The sequence below is a fragment of the Saimiri boliviensis genome, chromosome 21 (genome assembly GCF_048565385.1).
Source record: "Saimiri boliviensis isolate mSaiBol1 chromosome 21, mSaiBol1.pri, whole genome shotgun sequence".
In the NCBI taxonomy this organism is placed as follows: Eukaryota; Metazoa; Chordata; class Mammalia; order Primates; family Cebidae; genus Saimiri; species Saimiri boliviensis.
Window position 1 is genome coordinate 11205660 of NC_133469.1, and position 26690 is coordinate 11232349.

At 41.4% G+C, this 26690-nt stretch overlaps 1 protein-coding gene across 12 annotated transcripts in view; it reads right to left on the bottom strand.

The window, feature by feature from the left end:
* The window catches only part of TNRC6B (trinucleotide repeat containing adaptor 6B), a 296001-nt gene that overhangs the window by 87550 nt on the left and 181761 nt on the right, over positions 1-26690 (bottom strand). For all 12 annotated transcript variants that reach the window (XM_074390906.1, XM_074390915.1, XM_074390905.1 and 9 more), the window contains one exon: positions 2635-2722. In XM_074390906.1, the coding sequence (XP_074247007.1) occupies positions 2635-2722 (88 nt within the window). The remainder of the gene's footprint in view (positions 1-2634; positions 2723-26690) is intronic.

Consider the following 26690-nt stretch of genomic DNA (forward strand, 5'->3'; position numbering starts at 1 on the left):
GCACCACAAATGTTTGCGGACTGAATGAACCATTGACCACATGACAGACCTCTGGCACGTTCTCTACAATTCTTTGCATCATAGCACATTTTATGGCTCCTAGTTGAGGCGTTGTCTCTACAAAAAGGTTGGAAACCATGAAGATAATCACATGGTAAGCTTTGTGCTCTCCTTAAAACTGCTAAATCAGAATTTAATTCTGAAATTATGCAATGGTTCAGTATAATAAAACAAGATCAAAGGCCATGCATCAGCCTATGTCAGCCTACATCCTGTGTCAAGCTGATCAATAACATATTTGAGCAAGAATGATAGAATTTTTGCTGTTCATAATTTATCAGTTCAAAATTTTATTTACAGTGATTTTCCCCTTTGCCATCACTTCTTAATTGGTTCTTAATGCAGATGCAAGCACACAGGAGAGACTTTCCAGCTACATAAACTAAATTCTCTGCAAAAATAATCTCATTCACTCTCAAGTACATTCACACCATCTTTATTTTAAATCATTTTTCTCTGTGGAATCCAATTAAAGTTTACAGATGCATATTTTATTAATCATTTTAGATACTGATATTTGTAGTTTAAGAAAACACTGCTATGTATGTTAAAAACGAAGAAGGAATATATACTCTCTAGATCACTCTCTGGCACCCTCTTTTTGACAGCCTTTGCTCAAGTTCCTTGGTGCCCAGTCTATTAACCACCCATTTTCACAGACTGCAAAATGTGATTTTTGTACCAACTTAGTAGATAAAATGTGTGAGTGTCCCAAGGAAAGAAAACTTTCACTGAGGTTTAATCTCACATCACTCCAGTTGGAGATGGAGGGTGCAATATGTGTGAGGCACAGGGACAAGAGCTCAGAAGCCACAGGGGCAATGATACGAACACCCCATGGCTGGTGGACCTGTATATTGCAACCTCAGTAACAGGGCATGTTGCCATGGACCCACAGGCAAGTACAAAAAAGGCTCTGGGCTGTTATCTGACTTCTATGGTTTTCTTGGCAGTGGGGAGAGGGAACACAAGATATCACTCTCTAATTGCAACCTCCACCTCCTGGGCTCAAGTGATCCTCCCACCTCAGCTTCCCAAGTAGCTGGGACCACAGGTGTGCACCACCACATCCAGCTAATTTTTTTGTGTTTTTTTGGTAGAGATGGGGTTTTCATGTTGGCAAGGCTGGTGTCGAACTCCTGGACTCAAGTGATCTGCCTGCCTTGGCCTCCCAAAGTGTTGCGATTACAGGCATGAGCCATGGCACCAAGCAATCTGGCTTCTTTATTCACACTTTTCACTCCAGAATTTTAGGCAATTCTAACAAACTCAGATGAGAAGCAACATATTTGAAGCAGATACCCTTACAGCACGAAGATGTGATGGAGAATCTACCATTATTAATAGATAAACAAATACAATTAAAAGCAGACAAAATCTTAAAGAGCACAGCAGTCTATTACAGGATCAAATAATAATGAATGTTCCTTTTAGTTAAGTTATGAAGTAAAGATAAAATTACATTTCATACATTGAACACAGCAGGGACATACGCTATTCGATTCAGAAAATATTTTCAGGATTTTTCTTATGCTTATACTAACACATGATTATTTCAGCAATTCAAAAAGCTGAATTATGAGAAATGCTATATCCAATAATGCTGGAAAAAACGTGCAGTGGCTTGTGTTTGATTGCCTTGACTCTGTTATAAATCTAGAGTTTCCTCTGAACCTTGTCACAGTTGCTTCCTCCTTAAACTTAGCTTCAATAGTAGGGACCCCCAACCTATCCCACAGTAGGTCCTGCTTCCCAAATGCTTCACACAGTGGTGACAATAACTGGCGGAAAATCACCTTGCCTCAAAAAAAAAAAAAAAAAAGCACTAAAGAAACCCCTGCTGAGCCAGAGCCCAAGTTAAGAGATGCAAAAAGAATGGTAAGGTGTGGGAAGCAGGTCAGATCAGACAATGGCCAGGGCAGACGGGCACGCTCTGAAGCCAACGGGGAGGGCAGGCACATTCTAGCCACTCTGCCTTGGACAAGTCTGCTGGACAAACCGCTCACCTGAGACCTTACAGGAGACAGCCATCAGCCCTCTGCCTTTTACCTTTAGCATCTCTTCTGTTTTCTCTAAGCAATTCCTCAAAGCCATGCAATGCCTTATCCTCCAAAGCACTACAGGGGCTCACTAGATCCTTTCCAACAGGGTTTCTGTATGGAATTCTCCAAAGGTAGACTCATCTAGACAACAGCACAATGGATGAACTGAAAGAACGCTGGAGCAACCTCCAGCCAGTTTTTAAAAGTTTTTCTGTAGGCTTGCTTAAGAAAATGTAGATTAAATTAATATACAAATAAGGAAATACAACAAGAGTTGAGAATCTGAAAACTCTCTTGCCTTTCTCAATACTGTTTACTGTTGTTTTCAATAAATCAGCCACAGCATTATTTAACCTCTACTTTATGGTAACAAATGCAGACCTTGAACTTTCTCCTGCTTCTAAATATAAAAACTTTTAAGTAAACTAACGTCTCAAGTACCATTATTGAGATACTGGGTATTCAAGCCAAGACAATTTCTTATTCTGGATGCCTAGCAGATAGACAGACAGACTTAATTAATGAAACTCACCTTCTGAGTGGCTTCTTTTTTCTTTTTATCCTCTTTCTTCCTTTTCTTGTCTTCCATTAACTGTTCTTCCCTTTCTTGCTCCTTCTCTCTGTTAAAGTAACATCATAGCAGAAGGTTATACATCTACAGTCACAACTCATTTCTGTAGCAAAGTAAATGCTTGTAAACAGTGTGCAACACGGCATTTCACCTGGGTAGAACACAGTATTTCATTTAAACCAAAAAGATGCATAAAACTCACATTTAATTATTCCCACAACTTGGTTTGTCACCCCTTTTGCAAAACGTGACATTAAGTTTAGTTTCAAAGAAGCTATTAAGGTGAGCTTTTATAATACCTACCTAAAAGAAACACACACACACACACACACACACACGATTAATGAATGTATTTCCACTCAGCAAAGGACCTGATTTGAATATGACAATATCCAGATGGCTTCTGAGCAGTGTTCCTCACAGATAATGCAGAATATATTAACTCAATTATGGGACATACGTATTTATCCTAAGTTAGGTGTTTTCCCATGACATCTTCACAGTGGTGAACATAAAGCTCTATGTTCTATATTCTAAACTTTTTCTCTGTATTTATTAATACTATATGTTTTATATATTTTCTACTTGTGTTTTTAAGGCCGACACTGAGAGTCCTATAAATCAGTGTATTCTAGGCCCGGCATGGTGACTTACGCCTGTAATCCCAGCACTCTGGGAGGTCAAGGCAGGCAGATCGTTTGAGGTCAGGAGTTTGAGACCAGCCTGGTCAAACATAGTGAAACCCCATCTCTATTAAATATATAAAAATTAGCCAGGTGTAGTGGCACACTCCTGTAGTCCCAGTTACTTTGGGGGCTAAGGCAGGAGAATCACTGGAACCCAGGAGGCAGAGACTACAGTGAGCTGAGCTAGCGATGCTGCACTCGAGCCCAGGCAACAGGGCCAAACTCAGCCTTAAAAACAAACAAACAAACAAACAAACATATTCTCTATTGGTTGAATTCACTACTACATTTTCCTGTACACATGAACTGAACTAATCAGGTTTTGCTCCAGTGAATTCGAATAAAAATGACATACAATCATAAACATTCTAGTTAGAGAGATATTCTGAATCTTAGGAAATTAAGAGAATATAATTCACAGCACATACTTGAAAAGTAACATTTATTGGAATGCTGTCAATTTTCACTCTATGTATCAACTGGGAAAAGCCATACACTCAACCAACCGCCTTGCCTTAACTTCAAAGCTCACAGTGGGAAACCCCAGACTCTGTGCATATGTAATTTCATTGCTAGGAGAGTTAAAAGATCTAGTTCCCAGGTCCTCACAAATACTGAACAGATAACAAACCCATGATTTCACAGATACCACCTAGAATAAGGCCGAGTTACAAGCGAGTCAAATTAAAGGTTAAGTGAGTAACAGGTTAAGATGCTTCCTAAAGGACTCAAGTTTGGGAAGCAGAGATCTAGTTTAACATACTGAAACTATACAAAAAGAACCATGGATGAAAACTGAGGGGGATTCTTGTGAATACATAATAATGCTTTATTTATAGAAAAAAGACTTAAAAAATTATTTTACCTACATGTTGTCACTCTGTCCACATTCAGATACTAGCCTTTCTCCTGCACCTCTGGGTATAAAGATATAAAAGCCTAACATGCAAACTCCATGCAACCAAGGACAAAATTTTACTGAAATTTCCTTAAGGCTGGATTTCTTTGGAGTCAGATTGTGTGCCTCTGTCTAGGCGTGAAACACGTGGAGAACATCGACCTGCAGCAGCAGGTGCCCTCCTTTAAGAAAATGGATTTACGAAAACTGTTAAGATGGATGTTGACCATCTCAGGTAGGCTGGCCACAGATCCTGTTCTTTTTGGCTCTAAATGTTTTGCTTCCTCGGGCTGCAAGTGGAAGGAGTGGATGGGGTTCCTTGTGCCCAAGCTGCTGTAATTTGCTTCCACATTTTACAGTGAAACCCATTATAGAAAAGGAGCAACATGGTGAAACTAAAAATACAAAAGATCAGCTGGGCATGGTGGCGTGTGCCTGTAATCCCAACTACTCAGGAGGCTGAGGCAGAATTGCCTGAACCCAGGAGGCAGAGGTTGCGGGTTGCACTCCAGCCTGGGTAACAAGAGCGAAACTCTGTCTCAAAAAAAAAAAAAAAAGGAGCAACAATAGCCTAAATTTTCCTGTTTAAAGATTTATTTACAAATAAAAAAGTTTTAGGTTGTCATTTTTTTTTTCTAAATCTAAAATTGTTCTAAAATTAAAAGTTTATTTTTAAAAATGCAACGTTGGGTGGGTACAGTGACTCACACCTGTAATCCCAGCATTTTGGGAGGCCAAGGGGGGTGGATCACCTGAGGTCAGGAGTTTGAGACCAGCCTGGCCAACATGGTGAAACCCCATCTCTATTAAAAACACAAAAACTAGCTGGGCATAGTGTTAGGTGCCTGTAATCGCAGTTATTCAGGAGGCTGAGGTAAAAGAATTGCTTGAACCTGGGAGGCAGAGTTTGCAGTGAACCGAGATCACACCACTGCACTCCAGCCTTGGCAACAAGAGCAATACTCTGTCTCAAAATAAAATAAAACAAAATGGAATAAGTTTCAGTGAAACACATTCTTCAAAAACAAACTAACATTTTCAAATATTTTCCTTATAAACAGGCAATTCAGGGAAACAGATTGAAATTCATGCTCAACAGAAGTAAATTCATTTCTACAACAAATACATTTCAAAGCTTTCCAGGAGACAGGCTATACTTTCATCCCATTTTTTTTTTTTTTTTTTTTTTTTAAATCATTCATCTTGGTAGGATTGAGTCTTCTCTTTAAATTTCACTTCCTTAGGAAGAATCTACTTTGCCAAACCTGGCTTAAAAACCTGCCATTTGCTTTATAATAAATCAAATAGTGTGGGTTTCATCTTTCTTCTAATTCAGTTGTGCGCTCTATCTAGGCTGCATATTAGCACCATTTGAGGAGCTTTACAAAAATCCCTATTCTAAATCACAGTCCAAGCAGAGAGCAATGGGAGTCTACATCTACACCACCATTTGTGGTGGTGGTGGTGGTGATGGAGATGGGTTACATACAGGAGACTGATGGACTATTTAAGTATATTAAGAATAATGACACCCAGGTTCCTCACTGTCGAGAAAGTAAGTTACACAAATGGAAGAAAAGGGAGAAAACTCAAATGAACTCTGCGGGGTTGGATCTAAATTACTGGCATGAACTCATAGTTTTCAATACATATAGACATAATAAATATTAGCTGTAACTTAGTGTACATATGTGAGTATATATTCCTACACACAGGTACACAGTCTTATTCCCTTAGCTCTGTCACCCTGAGGGCTAGAGAACAAGCAACACGCAAATAATAATGAACATACTTAGCACCCTCTTTTGTGGCTTCTAAATACCATTCTTCACTAAATAAACCACAGTTCTCTAGAAAAAGAGCTAATTCTCAGGGTAGGATAAGGGAAGTACAAGATGAACTTGGAATGTACGTTTGCCAAGAAGCAAAGGAGTGCTCCAAGTGTGATGGGATCCGTCTAATGACCACAAAAGACAGTGTGAAGTGCTCTACAAGCTAAACTTCGAACAACATCAGCATCAAAATAAATAATTATAGTAAGAGACTATAAGCCATTGTAGAAAATAGGAAAACACAAGTTCATACAGAAATAAGAAAATGAATAAATTGAAATGATTAGGAATGTAATAGTAACATAGTTTCAAAGCATCTCTCCATAAAATACTTGTCATAAAGGGTTGAAAAGGTAATTATGTAAAGGAGAAGCCTGTCAAGATACCACCTTAATCAAGTAATCCATGTGAACATCATCAACAATGGGACAAATTTAAACTGTGAGTTACACGATAGGTAAGAAGACCACGGCATCAATTCTGTGATACCCCTTTTAAATGAAAGGAACCATCAGACAACTCCGCATTCAGAGGCATTGTACAAAATAACTGGCGCAATCTTCAAAAGTTTTAAGGCCATGATAGTCAAGGAAGGACTGAGGTACTGTTCCAAATGAAAGGAGAATGAAAAGACATAACAACCAAATGCAGTGTGTGGCAAATGTCACACCTCGAATGCAGCTGAAGTGGTAGTAATTATCAGTGTGCTAATTTTTTCCTTTGATGATTATATTGTGGTTCTACCCCAGAAGGTTCTTTTTGTTAGAAATATACTATACTATTGGTGAAAAGGCTACAGGTGATGGAGCATTGGATCAGCAGTTAATTCTCAAATGACTCGGGGGAAAAAGGCTTTTTAAAAATCATACAGATTCAAACTCTGTAAGTTCAAGACTGTTTCCAAAAACAAAAGAAAATATAAACAACAAGCACAAAACTATTGCTTAGGCAGCACCCCAGATCAATGACATAGAAATCTCCAAGGATTTTCAGAAGTCTCTCCAAGTGGCTTTAACATGTGGCTGAGAAACTGCTCGAAATTCTTGTTTAAACCTACAATTGAAAACATTATTACCTGATTTATACCTCAAAAATAAAACCTTTGAGGCAAGGAAGTTGAGGCTGCAGCGAGTCATAATCGTGCCATTGCACTCCAGTGTCAGCAACAGAGTGAGACCCTGTCTCTGCCTCCCCCACTGCCCATGCATATACCAGGTGACTAGGTGGATCCTACTTGATCATCAATTGCTTCTTTTTTTTTTTTTTTTTTTTTTTTTTTGAGACAGTGTTTCGCTCTTGTTGCCCAGCCTGGAGTGCAATGGCACTATCTCAGCTCACTGCAACCTCCGCCTCTTGGGTTCAAGCAATTTTCCTGCCTCAGCCTCCCCAGAATCTGGAATTACAAGTGTCTGCCACCACACCCAGCTAATTTTTGTATTTTTAGTAGAGATGGGGTTTCAACACATTGGCCAGCCTGGTCTTGAACTCGTGACCTCAGGTCAGCCACTCGCCTTGGCCTCCCAAAGTGCTGGGATTACAGGCATGAGCCACTGCATTCAGCTGATCATCAACTGCTTCTAAGTACGAAGGGCAAAATAAATCATTCGTATTCTCTCTCATTTCTAAATACACAACCAGCTGTAAAACTCATCACTTTCAAATTGTTATTTAATTCATTCAACAAATTCAGTTATTAAATATTGACTGAGTCTCTACTATAGCTTCCCAGGCAATACTATGGGCACTTCCTCTTCCCTACTTTGACCAAGAATGGCTTATAGGTATTGTATTCTGTACGTTCCTGGAAGCTTATAGCACCCAGCTTCCAGGAACGTATAGAATACAAAGCCCCTCAAACTCCTTATAGCCCAGCCTGGGATAGCTGCTGGCCCAATCCAACCTCATTCATTTACCCCAGAGTGCTGTACAGATCTTTTCTCTGTGTGTCTTGACCTGAAAAGGTTAGGAAGTATTGTCTAGGAAAGTTGGGGCTTTAACATTGCCTCTGCAGGGGACAAATGTGTGGGAGGTACCATGAGGGTAAGCAAAAGATAAATCAAATGCAAACACCATAATCTAGAATAAATCTGTAAAAAGCCAGACTACTCTTGAGAACCTCTCAGGTGAAGAGAGAGCAAAACAGTGCTTTCTTCTTAATTTTTTACAATAATAGTAGAGAAAAATAGAAGTGACTTGTATCTGAATATAAAATACCCAACATTCAACCAGGCACAGTGGCTTACACCTGTAATCCCAGCACTTTGGGAGGCTGAGGTGGGCAGATCATGAGGTCAGGAGTTCAAGACCAGCCTGGCCAACATGGTGAAGCCCCATCTCTACTAAAAACACAAAAAAATTAGCCAAGCATAGTGGTGGGTGCCTGTAATCCCAGCTACTAGAGAGACTGAGGCAGGAGAATTGCTTGAACCCAATAGGTGGAGGTTGCAGTGTGCTGAAATCATGCCACTGCACTTCAGCCTGGGCAATAGAGCAAGACTCTGTCTCAAAAAAAGGAAAAAAAAAAAAAAAAAAAAAAAAAAAGAAAATACCCAATATTCACTTAAGCTGAGGCATAGCAAGACAGCCCTGTATGCAAGTTCAGAATGCCAAAGAGCAACGATGCTGACATTCCTAGGAACCTGCTGCATCCCAGAACCGAACCCTCCAATGGTCTGAGATCATGCAAAGGGAAAGCTAAGAGCCCGGAGCACCTGTATTGGCACTTAAAGCCATTCACAGTACAATTCTAGCTTTTACATTTCCTCATCCATTCTGCATGCGTGACGTAACAGCCATCTTCTTTACTGCCCATCACACCTTACGTTAGTGGCAAGTCCTAGCTCAATATCCACTTGCTTCGATGGCACCAACCCTAGTACCTCCAACTCTAGAGAAACTCGCCTTCTTATGTAGACCCCACAACTATTGCCCTGCCTCTTGTGTGGCCCTTAAGTTGTCTCAAGGCAGATGACAAGAGTCATTGGTAGCATGAGAGCACCTGAAATGATTTTCTGCAGCATGGCTGCTTTTACCAGGGGTGGTAACAGGCACAGACTGACTTGGTTCCCTTCTACCAGGATGCCCAGGAACTGACTCAATTCCCTTAACAAACATTTATTGTCTAATATGAGCCAGGTACTTTCTTTTTCTTTCTTTTTTTGAGACAAGAGTCTCACTCTGTCACCCAGGCTGCAGTGCAGTGGCATGATCTGAGCTCACTGCTACCTCTGCCTCCCGGGTTCAAGCGATTCTCATGCCTCAGCTTCCCGAGTAGCAGGAATTACAGATGCCCACCACCATGCCCAGCTAATTATTGTATTTTTAGTAGAGATGAAGTCTCATCATGTTGGCTGGGCTGGTCTCAAACTCCTGACCTCAAGTGATCGCTCGCTTTGGCCTCCCAAAGTGCTGGGATTACAGGCATGAGCCACCACACCTGGCCGAGCCAGGCACTTTTTCTAAGCACTGGAGATACGGCAGAAACAAAACCGAGCTTTGGCTCTCAGGCAACTTACATTCCAGTGAGGGAAATAGGCAAGAAATGAGTAAAATATACAACAAGGTATATGTATAAAATACACAGTTCATGAGACGACAGTGCCCAGTAGAGGACAGGTCACCTGACAGAGAAGGACAGAGGTGGGGGGAGGGCAGCACCTTCTACATAATGTTTAGAAAAGGCTTCTGATACAGTGGTGTAAGAATGGAAACTCAGCTGGGCGTGGTGGCTCATGCCTGTAATCCCAGCACTTTGGAAGGCTGAGGCAGATGGATCATGAGGTCAGGAAATTGAAACCATCCTGGGCAACATGGTGAAAACCTGTCTCTACTAAAAATACAAAAATTAGTCGGGTGTGATGGCATGTACCTGTAATCCCAGCTACTCATGAAGCTAAGGCAGGAGAATCACTTGAACCCAGGAGGCAGAAGTTGCAGTGAGCTTAGTTCACGCCACTACACTCCAGCCTGGGCCACAGAGCGAGACTCCGTCTCAAAAAAAAAAAAAAAAAAAAACTCATTGAGAGAGAGAGAGAGAGAGAGAGAGAGAGAGAGACAGAGAGAGATTCTCTCTGTCTCTCTCTTTCTCTGCCTCAGCTGAAGCCACTGAACACATGGAAATGGGGGCGAACCTGCCTCTTCTCCCTGCCCTACATACCTGGCACACACACACCTGGAACAGTAAGGCCTCCAAGTAAATGCCACCAAAATGCATAATTAAAGAGCAAGCAACACTTTCTACACTCCCTGGGGAGATGTGTTTAAAGAACAGCCTCAAAACAATGAACTAAATCATCTAATAAACGTATGCTGAGTGACTATGATACTCCAGGCACTGACTTGTGATGCACTGAGGATTTAAGACTGGGCAAAAGGATGGTTCCTGCCCTCAGGGAGCTGACATTCTAGATAGGAGACAGACAAAACACACACCCAATGCCAGGAAATGCCACGAAGACAAAAAAGCTGGAAAGGGGCCAGAGTGTCCAAAAGGGAAGAAACGGGAAGAAGAGGTTGCTTTCCAAGAGGTATCCAGAGCAGGCATTTGTGAGGCGGGTACATCCAGACCCCTTCATGAAGAAAGTCATCTAGGAGATGAGTGACCAGGCAAAGGGAAGAGTAAGTCCCAGGGCCTGAGATGGGAAAGGGCTGGGTGTGAGTTTGCAGGCAGGGAGATGGCTACCCATAATTCTGCCCTCTCTCCGCAGCAAGCCTCCGCAGGCACATGCGCACACCTTCCCTTGTTTTCTGGGCTAGTTGCCCTCATCTACACCAGAAGAACTGGGCTTCCTGGCCGGACGTTTCCCTTCCAATGCATCAGTTCCCTCAGTATTTCGGTGCTCACTTGATGCCGGGCACCAGGCTGAGGCCGAGAATTCAGCAGCAAACAAGACACAGTATTGCTTGCCTTCCTGGGGCTCTCGGTTCCACTTTTTAAATAGTTCTACCTCACCTCACAAGCCAGACAACACATTCGGGGCAGGAACCTGTGCTCTTCTTGCTCTGTTTCCAGTCTGTATCATGCTTTGGGATACTCTGAGGAGAGCCTGCAATGCCTTTGCTGTTTTGAAAGTACCAGAATCTTGGATGGGTCAATTCAAGCTTGTGATAATCCAGGTAAGAGATCAATTTTTTTTTTTTTTTCCTTGAGACAGAGTCTTGCCATCATTCAAGTGCAGTGGTGTGATCTCAGCTCACCACAGCCTCCACTTCCCAGGTTCAAGTGACTCTCCTACCTCAGTCTCCCGAGTAGCTGGGATTACAGGCACGTGCTACCACACCCAGCTAATTTTTCTATTTGTAGTAGAGACAGGGTTTTCACCATGTTGGTCAGGCTGGTCTCAAACTCCTGATCTCAGATATTCCGCCCAGCTCGGCCTCCCAAAGTGTTGGGATTACAGGCATGAGCCACTGTGCCCGGCCAAGAGATCAACTTCTTTTCACCAACTAGAGTCATGACCAATGGTTCCTGTATGCATGACTCTCAGCCCATCGTGCCTCAAACATGCAAGAAAGGCAGGGCTGACCATTTCACACTTGAACACATGTATGCTGATGGGAGTGAAAGGATGATAAGAACCTTAACTCAGAAAAACAGCCAGGGTTCATCTTGACAGGAAATGGTTCTACATTCCCAGGAGCATGTTCCTTTCTGTTAAGGTCTGGAAGACTGGCTGTAATAGCATCACAACCTATCCCTGACACCCTGTGATCAGTTAAGGATGGCAGCACCTTTGGTCCTAGTTCCAACTCCACAAAATTGAGGTACAGAGACCCAAACAGGAACAGAGTCAGCAACACAGGAACTATGCCAGAAGTAAACCAATAAAAGATTAAAAAGAACTCCACAATAAAATGGAACAAACCATTAATACACCAACTTGGATGAATCTCCAGGGAATTATGCCGAATGAGAAAAGCCATTCCCAAAGGTTATACACTACAGATTCCATTTAGATAACACTTCTGGGATGACATGTGGTTGGGTGCCAGAGGACACAAAGCGGGGCAGGGTGAGGCAGGAGTGGTTATAAAAAAGGGTTACACGGGTGGCTCACACCTGTCATCCAGTACTTTGGGAGGCCAAGGTGGGCGGATCACCTGAGGTCAGGAGTTTGAGACCACTCTGACTAACATGGAAAAACCCCATCTCTACTGAAAAAAAATACAAAAATTAGCTGGGTGTGGTGGCACATGCCTGTAATCCCAGCTACTTGGGAGGCTGAGGCAGGAGAATCGCTTGAACCCAAGAGGTGGAGATTGTAAAGAGCTGAGATCGCACCACTGCACTACAGCCTGGGCAACAAGAGTGACACTCCGTCTCAAAAAAAAAAAAAGAAAAAAAAAGGGGGGGTGACACTAGTGACCCTTGCGGTGACAGATGTCCTATATTTGATAATGGTGGTAGATACATGAACCCACATGTGATAAAACTGTACAGAACTAAACACATAGGCAATTGAATACAAGTAAAATTGGGGAAATCAAAATAAGATTGGCAGATTATACCAAATCTGGGTTGTGACACTGTGCTCTAGTTCTGCAAGAAGTTACCATTGGTGGAATGGCACATGGAATCTCTTTGCGTTGCTTCTGGCACATGAACCTACAATTATCTCAAAAATTTCAATTAAAAAAAAGCTTCAAACATTGACTCATCTTTTGGTCTCCTGTTGGAAATTTTTTCAAGGATTCCTACTTTAAACTGTTTTCTTTATGGAAGTCACATAGAGTCAAAAGGAATTTGATAAATTATTTAGTACCCACATTACAGAATCAGATTTCCAAAAATATTCTAGAATCTATACTTCATCCTAACATGCTCAAATTGTTAAGTTTAATTGATCAAGTATTCCTTGTCTTAAGTACATCGGGAATATGACAGATAACCACAAGGGTATTTAAAATGCTCTTTCACAGAATTTACAATACAATTCTTTCCCAGGAACCTTAGCAGTGTACTAATCACTGAGCTATTATGTCACTTTGTGGTGGTATCTTCATCAGCTCAGTCAACACCATTCCAAGCCCCTCTGGCCTATTTCCCAGACTCCTTCACAATTAACAGATGGGGATGTGATTTATGCTGTGCCAATAAGGTGCATGTGTGACTTTACCAAAGGATACACAGGGCACCCATCTTCTCAGGGAACATTACAGGGATGACGTGGTCCTGGAGCCTACTCCTGTAACAGCAATCTGAATGTGCAGGAAAAGAAAAAAGCTCCCATGGGACCCTCAGTTCCATGGTGTGGTGCTGGGCGGCACCTGACCCTCAGCCTCTCAAGTATCTGTGAGACAGCCTCACCACTTAATAAACCCAGGCACCAGCGAGAATGAATTCTACTATCTACTTACTAAGAACTCTGCCCAACACAGATTTAAATAGGGGTTTTCAAAATGCACCTAAGACATGTGAGTTGTATGAGCATTATTTCCTTAGAAAACAAAAGGTAATCCTGGCAACTTATGAAACAGTAAGAAAATAACTAGCCTCAAAACCATTACTAATCATGACTAATTAAGGATTAATGACACCACATGCATACTTGGGGTAAGAAAAATTAACAAAGTAGTACAATGAAAAGAGTTAAGCAAAGTGCTCAAAGTAACCACTTAAAATGTTTTTAATTAAAATTACACACACAGAGAAAGCATGTTGGAACATATCCATTCAGGCAGAGGAAATTACATAGTAGGGTACTCCAAATATCTATATTGGATTTGTTCTTAACATTTTTTCATTTGCTGGATCTGAGGGAATTTAATGGGATGCTAACATAATTTGCACATATTAAATTAGCAGACAACGCTAAATAGCACTAGGGCATAAGAATCATTCTGAGACTAAGTGGCTTATAAGAAGAAAACAGTAAACATCAAACCTAAAAAGACTAAGGTAAATGTATTTTTTATTAATTTTAAGGGATAAAGAAATTTCTCCTGCCTTCAGTTTTATTATCCAACATGTGATAGGTAACACTTTTATAAGTTGCTAACAAAAATGTAACACAGTTCCTTCTACATTGTGTTACCTTCCTTTCTGAGGCTGGATAAAGCAGTGCTTCTCAAACTTTAGTAAGAATCTTGTTAAATGCAGAATCTTATTTAGTAGGTTATGGGACAGGGCCTACAAGTCTCCATTTCTAACAAGCTGCTGGTCCCCAGATCTTACTTTGAGCAGCACACAAATACGCACTGGGTTGTTTCTTTTCAAGAAAACATAGAATTGTAGTCATTTCTTAGTTAAAAATCTCATTAATGTCAAGCATATGCCTCATTATTTTTATCTGTGTTTCAATGCCAAATTACAGTATAACCTTCGTGAAGTTTTTGTTTGTTTGTTTTGAGACAGGGTCTTGCTTCTATCACCCAGGCTGGAATGCAGTGATGTGACATGGTTCAGTGTAGCCTCAAACTCCTGGCTCAAGCGATCCTCCTGCCTCAGCCTCCCAAGTAGCTGGAATTACAGACATGTGCCATCATGAGTTATTAATTTTTAAATTTTTTGTAGACAGGGTCTTGCTATGTGGCCCAGGCTAGTCTTGGAATGTCAATACTCCTGCATCAGCTTTCCAAAGTACAGGTGTGAGCACCGCATCAGCCTGTGAAGGTATTTTAGATTAAACAACTTGTGTAGTGCTGACTTCATGAAATTCTACTGAAAGAATGACATTAGGAATAGCTAGGATCAATCTGTGCATGTGCTGGCAAGCACAACTGCCAGCTGGATGACAGCAAATGAAAGGCACCAGCCATCCAAGGGTGCCATCAACTGTAGGGTGAATGCAGATTTCAGAGATGTCAAATGAGTAGAAGAATGTGTGGCTCAGAATCAATGAAATATGGCAATAGACTTTTCCAGACATAGCCTCTGATTCCAAGCCTTTCATGAATTTCCCAGTTTACATATTTTAAGGCAAATGCAAGGAATTGGCTTGTCTAGAATTACTCAAACCAAATAAAGATTTTTTTTTCTTTGAGACTGAGTCTTGCTCCATCACCTAGGTTGGAGTGCACTTGTGCAATCTCTGCTCACTGCAACTTCCACTTCCCAGGTTCCAGTGATTCTCCTGCCTCAGCCTCCAGAGTAGCTGGAACTACAGGAGTGTGACACCACACCCAACTAATTTTTTATTTTAAGTAGCGACAGAGCTTTGTCACGTTGGCTAGGCTGGTCTCGAACTCTTGACATCAAGCACTCTGCCTGCCTTCGAACTCCTGACATCAAGCAATCTGCCTGCCTTGGCCTCCTAACATGCTGAGATTAGAGGCTTGAGCCACTACACTCAGCAGGATACTTTTAAAAACTTGTTTTTACTTTCCAAAATTCTATGCAGCAAAAGCTGTAACCAACAATTTCAAGGATTTTTCCCTGCGAAGAATTTCAGGGTTAGAATGGTGCCTGAAGAACATTAATCTCATGCTTTATATACTCTGGCTGGGCAGCTCAGCCAACTCTAACAAACAGAGATGTGGCTTCCTACTCAAACTTGTGCAGCTGGGTAGGAAGTTCTTCATGTTGCCTTGAGAAATACCTCCTAAGAGCTTTGACTCCCTGGTCCTAAAACTTCTTTTTCAGATCACATGGAATAGATTATCTAAATATGTCCAGTTATCCATGATGCATCCCTGAGACATTCTTGGTTCCTTCACACATTCCACTCATGACCTGGTTTTCCATCCTCTTACCACTGGGATCACTGTCCCTTAAACATGTTTCAGGCCGGGCGCGGTGGCTCAAGCCTGTAATCCCAGCACTTTGGGAGGCTGAGGCGGGTGGATCACGAGGTCGAGAGATCGAGACCATCCTGGTCAACATGGTGAAACCCCGTCTCTACTAAAAATACAAAAAATTAGCTGGGCATGGTGGCACGTGCCTGTAATCCCAGCTACTCAGGAGGCTGAGGCAGGAGAATTGCCTGAACCCAGGAGGCGGAGGTTGCGGTGAGCCGAAATCGCGCCATTGCACTTTAGCCTGGGTAACAAGAGTGAAACTCTGTCTCAAAAAAACATGTTTCAGTTTGTCGACCCTCATACAATCACTGGGCAAGGCAGCACCAAACAGAGTGGGCCTGCCACTTAGTTGTCCCATATGACATACTTCTGCTAATACTGTTAAAGAAGTCATTTGCTTTCTTGAAAATCACATCTTACTGAGTTACAACCACCTAACACACCTATTTTTTCACAGTATATTGCCAAGTCACTTTCCCATGACTGAATAATAATACATCTCTATTAATGCCCTCAGTGCCAGACTGTCAAAATTCCAAAATCACCTCTCCCAATCTTCTCTGCACTGCAAGGAAAGGCCTGGAACTATATTTTCCAGAATTCCATTCCCCATAGGGTTCCAGGTTAGCTGCCACCAATGAGAGGTACCCTCCTTAGATCTGGAAAGCAGAAAAGAAGTCAATATTCTCTAGAAACAGTTGCAAAAAGACACATAGGCAATAATAGATAGGCAGGACTTTCTGATTCTGCAGCAGCTTCTGTTTGATTTAAAGCCATAGCTGCATGCAGCTGACATCCCTACTCCTCTAGCAAGATGCACTCTAATTTCATCAACAACAGGAACCTTCCTGAATTTCTTTCATCAGATTTCCAATGGTTGTGTGAACCGTTGATTCCCTATATTAAAATCTTTCCTATTTGGAAAGACAAATGGAGCCTACCAAATGGAGTTACCAAAATTAGTAACTGAGGTTAACCAGGCTGCAAATTACAAGACCAATACAAAAAGACCGATATTAAAAAACTAATTATATTTCTACTCACTAGGAACAATCAATCAGAAACGGAAATTAAAAAAGAAGATTCCATATATAATAGCATCAAAAACTGAACACATAAGAATAAATCTGACAAAAATATGCAAGCTTTGAACAATAAAAACTGTAAAACATTGTGGGTAGAAATTTTTAAAAATCTAAGTAAGTAAAGAGTTATACCATGCTCATGAATGAAAAGACTAAATACTGTTAAGCTGTCAATCACCCTCCAATTAAATTACATTCAACAAAATCTCTATATTAAAATCCCAGCACAATTTTTTTGTGGAAATTGACAAGTATCTTCTAAAATTCATATGGAAAAGCAAAGTACTCAGAATAGTTGACAACTATAAAAACAAAAGTTGGAGGACTTGCACAACCTGACATGAAGAGAGTTATTATAAAGTTATAATAATTAACACAATATGGCACTGTCGGTTTGTTTTAATAGACAAATAGTTAAATGGGATAAAACAGAATCTAGAAATATACTCACATATACTATATATATATGTACATATATATATACGATTTCACTTGCATAAAATTCTAGAAAATGTCAACTAATCTATGGTGACAGAAAGCAGATCAATGGTTATCTATGGGGGAGGGAAGGGTGGGAGAGAGGGGTGATAATGGGCAAGAGGGGACGCAGTGTGGTGAAGGACATATTAACTATCTTGCATACATCATTTGAACCTTAGCATTACACACACACACACACACACACACACACATATATATATAAAACCAATTTTCAAAAAAGGTGCAAAGGTAATTTAATTGAGAAAAGACAGTGTTTTCAACAAACGGTGTTAGAACAACTGGTAGTAATAACTTTAAAAATGAACTTCAATTTGTACCTAGGCAATATATAATTCAATGAATCACAGACCTAAATGTAAAACCTAAAAAACTTTGAGAAGAAAACAGGAGAAAATCTTTGTGACCCTAGGTACAACACCAAAAAGCATAATCCATAAAAGAAAAAAAAAACTGATAAGCTGGACTCAAAGTTAGAAACTTCTGCTCTTCAACTACACACTGGGGTCTGTTGCGGGGAAATGGAGGTGGGACGAGGTGGTGGGAAGTTGGGGAGAGATAGCATGGGGAGAAATGCCAGATACAGGTGAAGAGGAGAGAGGCAGCAAATCACACTGCCATGTGTGTACCTATGCAACAATCTTGCATGTTCTTCACATGTACCCCAAAACCTAAAATGCAATTAAAAAAAAAAAAACTTTCGCCCTTCAAAAGACAAGAGAATGAAAAGATTAAGTCACAGACTGAGAAAAATTATCTCCAAATCACTCATCTAAAAAGGAATTTATATACGGAGTACATAAAGAACCCTATCTTAAAACTGGGCAAGGGCCGGGCATGGCAGCTCACGTCTGTAATCCCAGCACTTTGGGAGGCTGAGGAGGGCAGATCACAAGGTCAAGAGATCAATACCATCCTGGCCAACATGGTGAAATGCCGTCTCTACTAAAAATAGAAAAACTAGCTGGGCATGATGGTGTGCACCTGCAGTCCCAGGTACCTGGGAGGCTGAGGCAGAAGAATCGCTTGAACCTAGAAGATGGAGGTTGTAGTGAGCCAAGATTGTGCCACTGCACTGCAGCCTGGCGACAAAGCAAGACCCTGTCTCAAAAACAAAACAAAACAAAACAAACAACAACAAAAAAAACTGGGCGGAAGAGACCGGGCTCAGTGGCTCACACCTGTAATCCCAGCACTTTGGGAGGCCGAGGTGGGTGAATCACTTGAGGTCAGGAGTTCGACACCAGTCTGGCAACATAGTGAAACCCCATCGCTACTAAAAATAGAAAAATTAGCCAAGTGGTAATGGCTCATGTCTGTAAACCCAGCTACTTGTGATTTCTCAAGGAGAAATCACTTGAGCCTGGGAGGCGGAGGTTGCAATGAGCCAATATTGCACCACTGTGTTCCAGTCTGGGCGACAGAGTGAGACCCTATCACACTCACACACACACACACACACACACACACACACAAAAGCAAAAGATTTGAACAGACACTTCACTAGAGAAGGCATACATATGGCAAATAAACACATAAAAAAGATACTCAACATTATTAGTGATTATGAAAAAGCAAATCAAAGCCACAGTGAGATGTCAACACACATGGACTTCTAGGATGTCTAAAATTAAAAAGACTCACCATTCCAAGAATTAGCAAAGGGAACTCTCATGGTGGGAATATAAAATGGTACAACCACTTTGGAAAACACTTTGGCAGTTTCTTAAAAGGCTAAACATACACCTACTATGTGACCCAAACCCTCCCTGCCTAGGTTATTCACTCCAGAGAAAAGAAAGCATATGTCCAACAAAGACTTCCGGATGAATATTCATAGCAGCTTTATGACTAATAGCTGAAAACTAGCAACTGCCCAAATTCGCATCAATAGGTGAATGGACAAATGAATTAAGGTAGAACATACAACAGAATGCTACTTCCTCAGCAATAAAAATAATGGACTATAGCTACAGACAACATGGATGAACCTAAAAGTAACTAGGTTGAGTAAAAGAACACAGACAAAAAAAAGAGTACCTACTGAACGATTCCACTTGTGTAAAATTCTAGAAAATGTCAACTAATCTATGGTGACAGAAAGCAGATCAATGGTTACCTGGGGTGGAGGAGGGGGAGGGAAGGGTGGGAGACAGGGGCATAATGGGCAAGAGGGGACGCAGTGTGGTGAAGGACATATTAACCATCTTTTGCATACATCATTTGAAACAGCACATTGTACATGTCAATTATACTTCAATAAGGAGGTAAAAGGAAAAATAAAGAAGAGGGAGAAAAAAGGCTTTCCTGGGATGGCCCATTTCCCTGGCAGAACCCTGAATGACACAGCCCTACAAGTGAGATCTCTTTATCAGTTGAAATTTCATCCTGGGTGTGCACATTGTTCCCTAAGATCACAAATCTGTAAATCGGAGCTTCTGCACAGATAATGCTCCTAGGATAAGTACCAGGTTTCATTTTTCAATGCAATGAAGCCTCTTGTAGAGAGAGCTTAATAAGGCAAATGCTGGAATTTTTAGAGCTGTACCTTTACATCTCATTGCTTTCATTCTCTGGAGTGCTGCAAACTATCAGCATCTTCACTGAACTTTCCTTCGATTAGTAATACCTATATTGTGTGTTTATAAGGTAATTCAACCAAAGCTGTTAATTTTTTTTCCTTTATATTAAAGCTGTTAATTTTTAAACCATTCTTACGGTTTTGCTGGTCTTCAAATAAGGTCCTTTGAGTTCAAAGGACACTTTAGGTTTTTCTTTGAGACGGAGTTTCGCCCTTGTTACCCAGGCTGGAGTGCAATGGCGCGATCTCGGCTCACCGCAACCTCCGCCTCCTGGGGTCAGGCAATTCTCCTGCCTCAGCCTCCTGAGTAGCTGGGATTACAGGCACGTGCCACCACACTTTAGGTTTTAATATAAGATTTGGTGGAGGCCGGGAGCGGTGGCTCAAGCCTGTAATCCCAGCCCTTTGGGAGGCCGAGGCGGGTGGATCATGAGGTCAAGAGATCGAGACCATCCTGGTCAACATGGTGAAACCCCGTCTCTACTAAAAATACAAAAAAATCAGCTGGGTATCGTGGTGCGTGCCTGTAATCCCAGCTACTCAGGAGGCTGAGGCAGGAGAATTGCCTGAACCCAGGAGGCGGAGGTTGTGGTGAGCTGAGATCGTGCCACTGCACTCCAGCCTGGGTAACAAGAGCAAAACTCCGTCTCCAAAAAAAAAAATATTTGGTGGATAAATCTTTGTTAACATTACCTCACATTTTACTCCTGAAAGTACTTTCTTATACACTACAATTAATACACATTGCTATATTTCCTTTATACACTGCTTCTAATGACAGCCTGAAATTAGGAGTAGTTTCATAAATATCCAAACAGGCTAAGAAACAGCCACCCAATCAGGGGCTTATACCATATACTCTGATATTTATCTTATTTTTAATTTTTATTTTTTTGAGACAGTTTCCCTCTTGTAGCCCAGGATAGAGTGCAATGGCGTGATTTTGGCTCACCATACCCTCCGCCTCCCAGGTTCAAGCCATTCTCCTGCCTCAGCCTCCCAAGTAGCTGGGATTACAGGTGCCCACCACCATACACAGCTATTTTTTTGTATTTTTAGTAGAGACAGGGTTTCACTATGTTGGCCAGAATTTGGCAACCCCCAAAGCGCTGAGATTACAGGTATGAGCCACCGCACTTGGCCCACATACTCTAATATTTATAAACTGGAACCACTAAAAACTATGTTTACACCTTAAGGGCCAGACCAACCCACAAAAGCCAGAGCAGAACTCTACCCTTAGCACTTGACAGTTAGGAAACTAACTATCAAGAAATGAGAAATAGCAGTCTTAGCTATGGCCTTGGAAAGAACTATTCACTACAGAAAAGTGATGAAACACGGCTCCTAAAGAGAAGAGAAAATAAATTTATCAATCAGAATCCACAGCTCTGAGGCATATATTATTCAGGAGAAGAACTGAGAACTATTAACAGCAAGTGGTAGGCTTTTCGTAAACATTCAGGTGTTTTCACTTTCATGTTGCAATTTTTTTCTTTGCTTTTCTCCACACATGGTCCGAGGCAGTTTTTCTTTTCTATTAAAAGAATAAATAACTGAACTTGATATCAGATTGCTAGCAATTCAACATCAAAATCACAGTAAACTGAAACTCCATTAAAAGGTAATTTTAGGGCCAGGCACAGTGGCTCATGTCTGTAATCTCAGCACTTTGGGAGGCAAAGGCCAGCAGACCACTTGAGGTCAGGAGTTCAAGACCAGCCTGGCCAACATGGTGAAACCTCATCTCTACTACAAAAATATAAAAATTGATTGGTGTGGCATGCACTTGTAATCCCAGCTACTTAGGAGGCTGAGGCAGGATACTCACTTGAACCTGGAAGGCAAAGGTTTCAGTGAGCCAAGATTGTGGCACCGCACTCCCAGCCTGGGCAAAAGAGCCAGACTTGGTCTCAAAAAAATAAAAATAAAAAAGGTAAAGGTAATTTTAGGCTAGGTGTGATGGCTCATGCCTATAATCCCAGCACTTTGGGAGCTGAGGCAGAGAGACTGCTTGAGCCCAGGAGTTCAAGACCAGCCTGGGCAACATGGCAAAACCCCACCTGTACTAAAAACACAAAAAATTAGCCGGGCATGGTGCACACCTGTAGTCCCAGCTACTCTGGAGGCTGAGGTGGGGGGATCACCTAAGGCTGGAAAATCAAGGCTGCAGTGAGCCATGTTTGAATCACTGCACTCCAGCCTAGGCAATCAGAACAAGACCCTGTCTCAACAACAAAAAAGGTGATTTTAAAGCAATTAAAGTGTGACCTATGACTGTCATGGTATCCAAATGCATCAAGCAGTAACTGGGTAGCTATGACATAGAAGTGACCTGAAGTGATTTAAACACGGCTGCATACATCACGGCCCCTCCTCTGAAGATGCTGATTTGAAGCTGTGGTCTGAGCATTCCCAATGGAGAAACTAGTGGTTCTAGGCTGGGTGTGGTGGCTCACGCCTGTAATCCCAGCACTCTGGGAAGCTGAGGCAAGCACTTAAAGTCAGGAGTTTGAGACCACCTGGCCAACATGGAGAAACTCTGTCTCTACTAAAAAAAAAAAAAAAAAAAATTAGCTGGGCATGGTGGCACATGCCTGTAGTCCCAGCAACTTTGGGAGGCTGAAGCAGGAGAATGGCTTGAACCCAGAAGGCAGAGGCTACAATGAGCTGAGATTGTGCCACTGCACTACGGCCTGGGCGATACAGTGAGACTGTCTCCAAAAGACAAACAAAAAAGACCAAAAAATAAAAATAAAAAATAAAATAAAATAAACAAAAAACCCTAGTGGTTCTGGGAGGCCTCCTGCCTCCCAACACCAGGAAAGGGAGCACTCAACTGAGAGCCCCTTCCTTCAGGCTCTGGAACCTCCTCTCTCACTGACCGATGACCAAATCTCTGTCAGGGCTGCATGTGCACATAGAAGAAATGGAGCTAAATAATCTTTAAAGATCTTTAAAAAGCATTAATCACATGCAAGGAATCAAACATAAGTGAATCAAACAACGATGCATTTGGTTCTCCTCTGACACGTGTTCTCAACTCTAGGATGCATAGCTGGTTAACAAGATCAGAGGAGACTTGTCATAACTGAATCCATCAGGGAAAGTGATTTTTGCACCTTTCCAGATCTGTTCTTTAAGCAAAAGCCAAGCATTTTATGTTAGAAAATCATGGAAGAGATGTGAACTCTCCTGAGATCACATGGTATCTACTGCAAACGAGTGAGCCGGTGGCGGGTGGGCCTCCTGACCATGCTGCACCACTGCCGCTTCATTAAGTTTATGTCTGTTATTCTAATTCTGGAAATCCTCCGAGAAAGGGTGCTATTTGTGACACTTATCTTGGTATTGAAAAAAATTAGCAGACAAGGAAATCAACTCTGAATTCAAGACTCCACAGGTGACAGTCGTACCCTACTTCTCAATGCTCTTAATTTGTGCTCTATTTTCAGAATAGTAAAAATGGAAAGTCATGTTCTTGTGTGCCAGCAGTTGTCATTTAAATTTAGCAAGCTGAATGATAATAAATTGAATTACCTTGAGGCAAATATATATTTCTGAAAGATAAGCATGTTTAACAGTAATCACAAACTACAGAGTAAAGTTGATTTGTGAACTTACATGACCAATTCTTCAACTAAAATTATACACCAGTGAGAAAATGACTTCAAATCTAAAAAATGATTTACATACAGCAATCTGATAACAACTAAGCCAAGATTTACCTGTGCTTAACTCTTCAGGATCAGTTATAGGATGCCCAGCTCTCTTTAAAATGATATCCAAGCCTCTATACACAGTCTAGCACCTCATTTCTATTGAGGTAACCTGGGGGAAATGTTTCGTGAATGATCTACCACTGTAATATTTAATAGACAATCACAGTAACAGCTATGTCAACTATGTTCTTACTTTTCTTTTGAGACAAAGTCTCACTGTCACTCAGGCTGGAGTATAGTGGCATGACCTTGGTTCACTGCAACCTCTGCCTCCTGAGTTCAAGCGATTTCTCCTGTCTCAGTCTCCCATGTAGCTCCAATTACAGGTGCCCGCCACCACACCTGGCTTTTTTTTTTTTTTTTTTAAAGCAGAGATGGGGGTTTCACCATGTTGGCTAGGCTGGTCATGAACTCCTTCAGCCTCCTGAAGTGCTTAATGCACCCGGCCTCAAATATGTTTTTCTGAGAGGACACTTCAGGTTCTCTCAAGCTATCAGAAGGAATTTTTCCTCTTTCAGTTGAGCATTATGCTTTCTATGCATCATTTGATCTAGGGATTGTATTAGTGAATACATGCAATATTTCTGTATTTCTTTGTGTTTCCCAACCCCCACTTCCAACACCTTCTTCAAAGTTCTTTTGAATCCATCTCTCAAAACCCTACACTCAAGCATGGTCAACTGCAACAAGCAGATGCCTCTCCCAAGGTGCTCTCATGCTACATCACAGCCAGGTAAAGAGAAAAAGCACAGGCTTCAGACTCTGACAGTTTAAAATCAAATGTTATGTATCTTGGACGCTACAATGGTAGAAGATTGGGCAAATTATCTGGCGTCTAAGTTTCTGCATCTGGAAAATGGGGGCTATATACTACTTATCTTGAAGAAGGCTGTGCTGATTAGAAATAATAGATAGAAAGCATCTAACAATACAAAGCACATGAGCTGCTACTGCTTCTGGCTGCAGGATCTACCTCCTCCTCCTCCACATCAAGCACCTACTATGCATCAGCAGAGAAGGTACTGAGTAACAAAGATATGAGACACACAGCACCTAGAGAAGGCACACAAGAACCACACATGACCTCATAAAATCAGACCCATACCTCATACATTTCGTGAAAATAAACTCCATATGGATGAAACATTTAAATAGGAGGAACAGAGGAATGAAGGAAAAGGAGAGAAAGAAGAAAGGTAGGAAGGCAACCATTAAAGCATTTGAAAAAACTGTGGCTAATTTTCCTTTTTTTCTTTTTTGAGACAGAGTCTCGCTCTGTCACCCAGGCTAGAGTGCAGTGGCACGATCTCGGATCCCTGCAACCTCCACCTCCTGGGTTCAAGCAATTCTCCAGCCTCAGCCTCCCAAGTAGCTGGGACTATAGGTGCCCGCCACCATGCCCAGGTCATTTTTGTATTTTTCGTAGAGACAAGATTTCACCATATTGGCCAGGCTGGTCTTGAACTCCTCTTCTCATTATCCGCCTGCCTCAGTCTCCCAAAGTACTAGGATTACAGGCATGAGCCACCACGTCTGGCCCAATTTTCCCTTGTATAATGCAGAATGAACAAAGACTTTCTAACTATGATACAAACTCAGAAGCCATAAACAAATGAGAGCTACATCTGATTACAGAAATGCTTTAAAACAAGTATTATGATAGAACCTACCAATGTCATTATTGCTGGGGGAAAACAACAGCATTTATATCTCAAAGAGCTAGGTTCCATAATACATGTAGAACTCCTACAAATCAACAAGGAAAAGAGCAACAACACAAAAGAAAAGTGAGTGAAGAAAATGGACAGTTCACAGAAAAGGAAATATAGCCTTCTAAGACATAGGAGAAGATCAGTTGCATTCTCTATAAGGGAACAGAGTATTCAAAGTATATCAAGACAGGCTGGGCGTGGTGGCTCATGCATGTAATCTCAGCCCTTTGGGAGGCTGAGGTGGGTGGATCACCTGAGCTCAGGAGTTTGACACCGGGCTGGTCAACATAGTGAAACTCCACCTCTACTAAAAATATAAAAATTAGCTAGACATGGTGGCTCATGCTTGTGGTCCCAGCTACCTGGGAGGCTGAGGCATGGGAATCACTTAAACCCAGGAAGTGGAGGTTGCAATGAGCTGAGATTACACCACTGGATTCCAGCCTGAGCAACAGAATGAGACTCAATCTCAAAAACAAAAACAAACCCATCCACGAAAGTATACCAAGATATTACTCTTCACTGACCAAACTGGCAAAGACAAAATTTGGTAATAACACAGTGCTGTCCAAGGTAACAGAGAAAAAGGATATCACTGCTGATGAGAATATAAACTGGTGCAATCTCTGTACAGGACAATTTGGCAGTTACCTATCAGAATGAAAGTGTACACAGTGTTTGACCCAGCTATCCTATTTCTAAGTGTTTATCACAGGAAAAGAATTACACATGTGGGAAATTACATATGCAAAGGATATTCACTGCAAAAATATTTGTAAGGGGTAAAAGATCAGAAACAGTCCATCAATTAAGGGACTGGTTAAATAAATTACACCTATCCACACAAGAGAATTCTATGCAATTATAACAAGCAGTTCTTTATGTACTACTGAAGATAGGCCTTCAAGATATGGTGTCAAATTTTAAAAGCAAGATGCAAAAAAGTGTACTTAATATCATGTACATAAGAAAAGGGAGGCGGTTATGTAATTCTTTACATATGAACAGAGACTCCCTTGAAAGAAAACAAAAAACTAGCACTACTACTGGGTGACAGAAGGAAATGCTAGTGGCTGTAAGACAACTGTATACCATTATTAATTAGATAAATTCAATTTTTAAAAACATAATCGAGGCTGGGTGTGGTGGCTCATGCCCATAATCCAAGCACTTTAGGAGGCCAAGGCAAGTGGACCTCTCAAGTCCCTAAGTTTGAGACCAGCCTGGGTGACATGGTGAAACCCCGGTCTCTACAAGAAAATACAAAT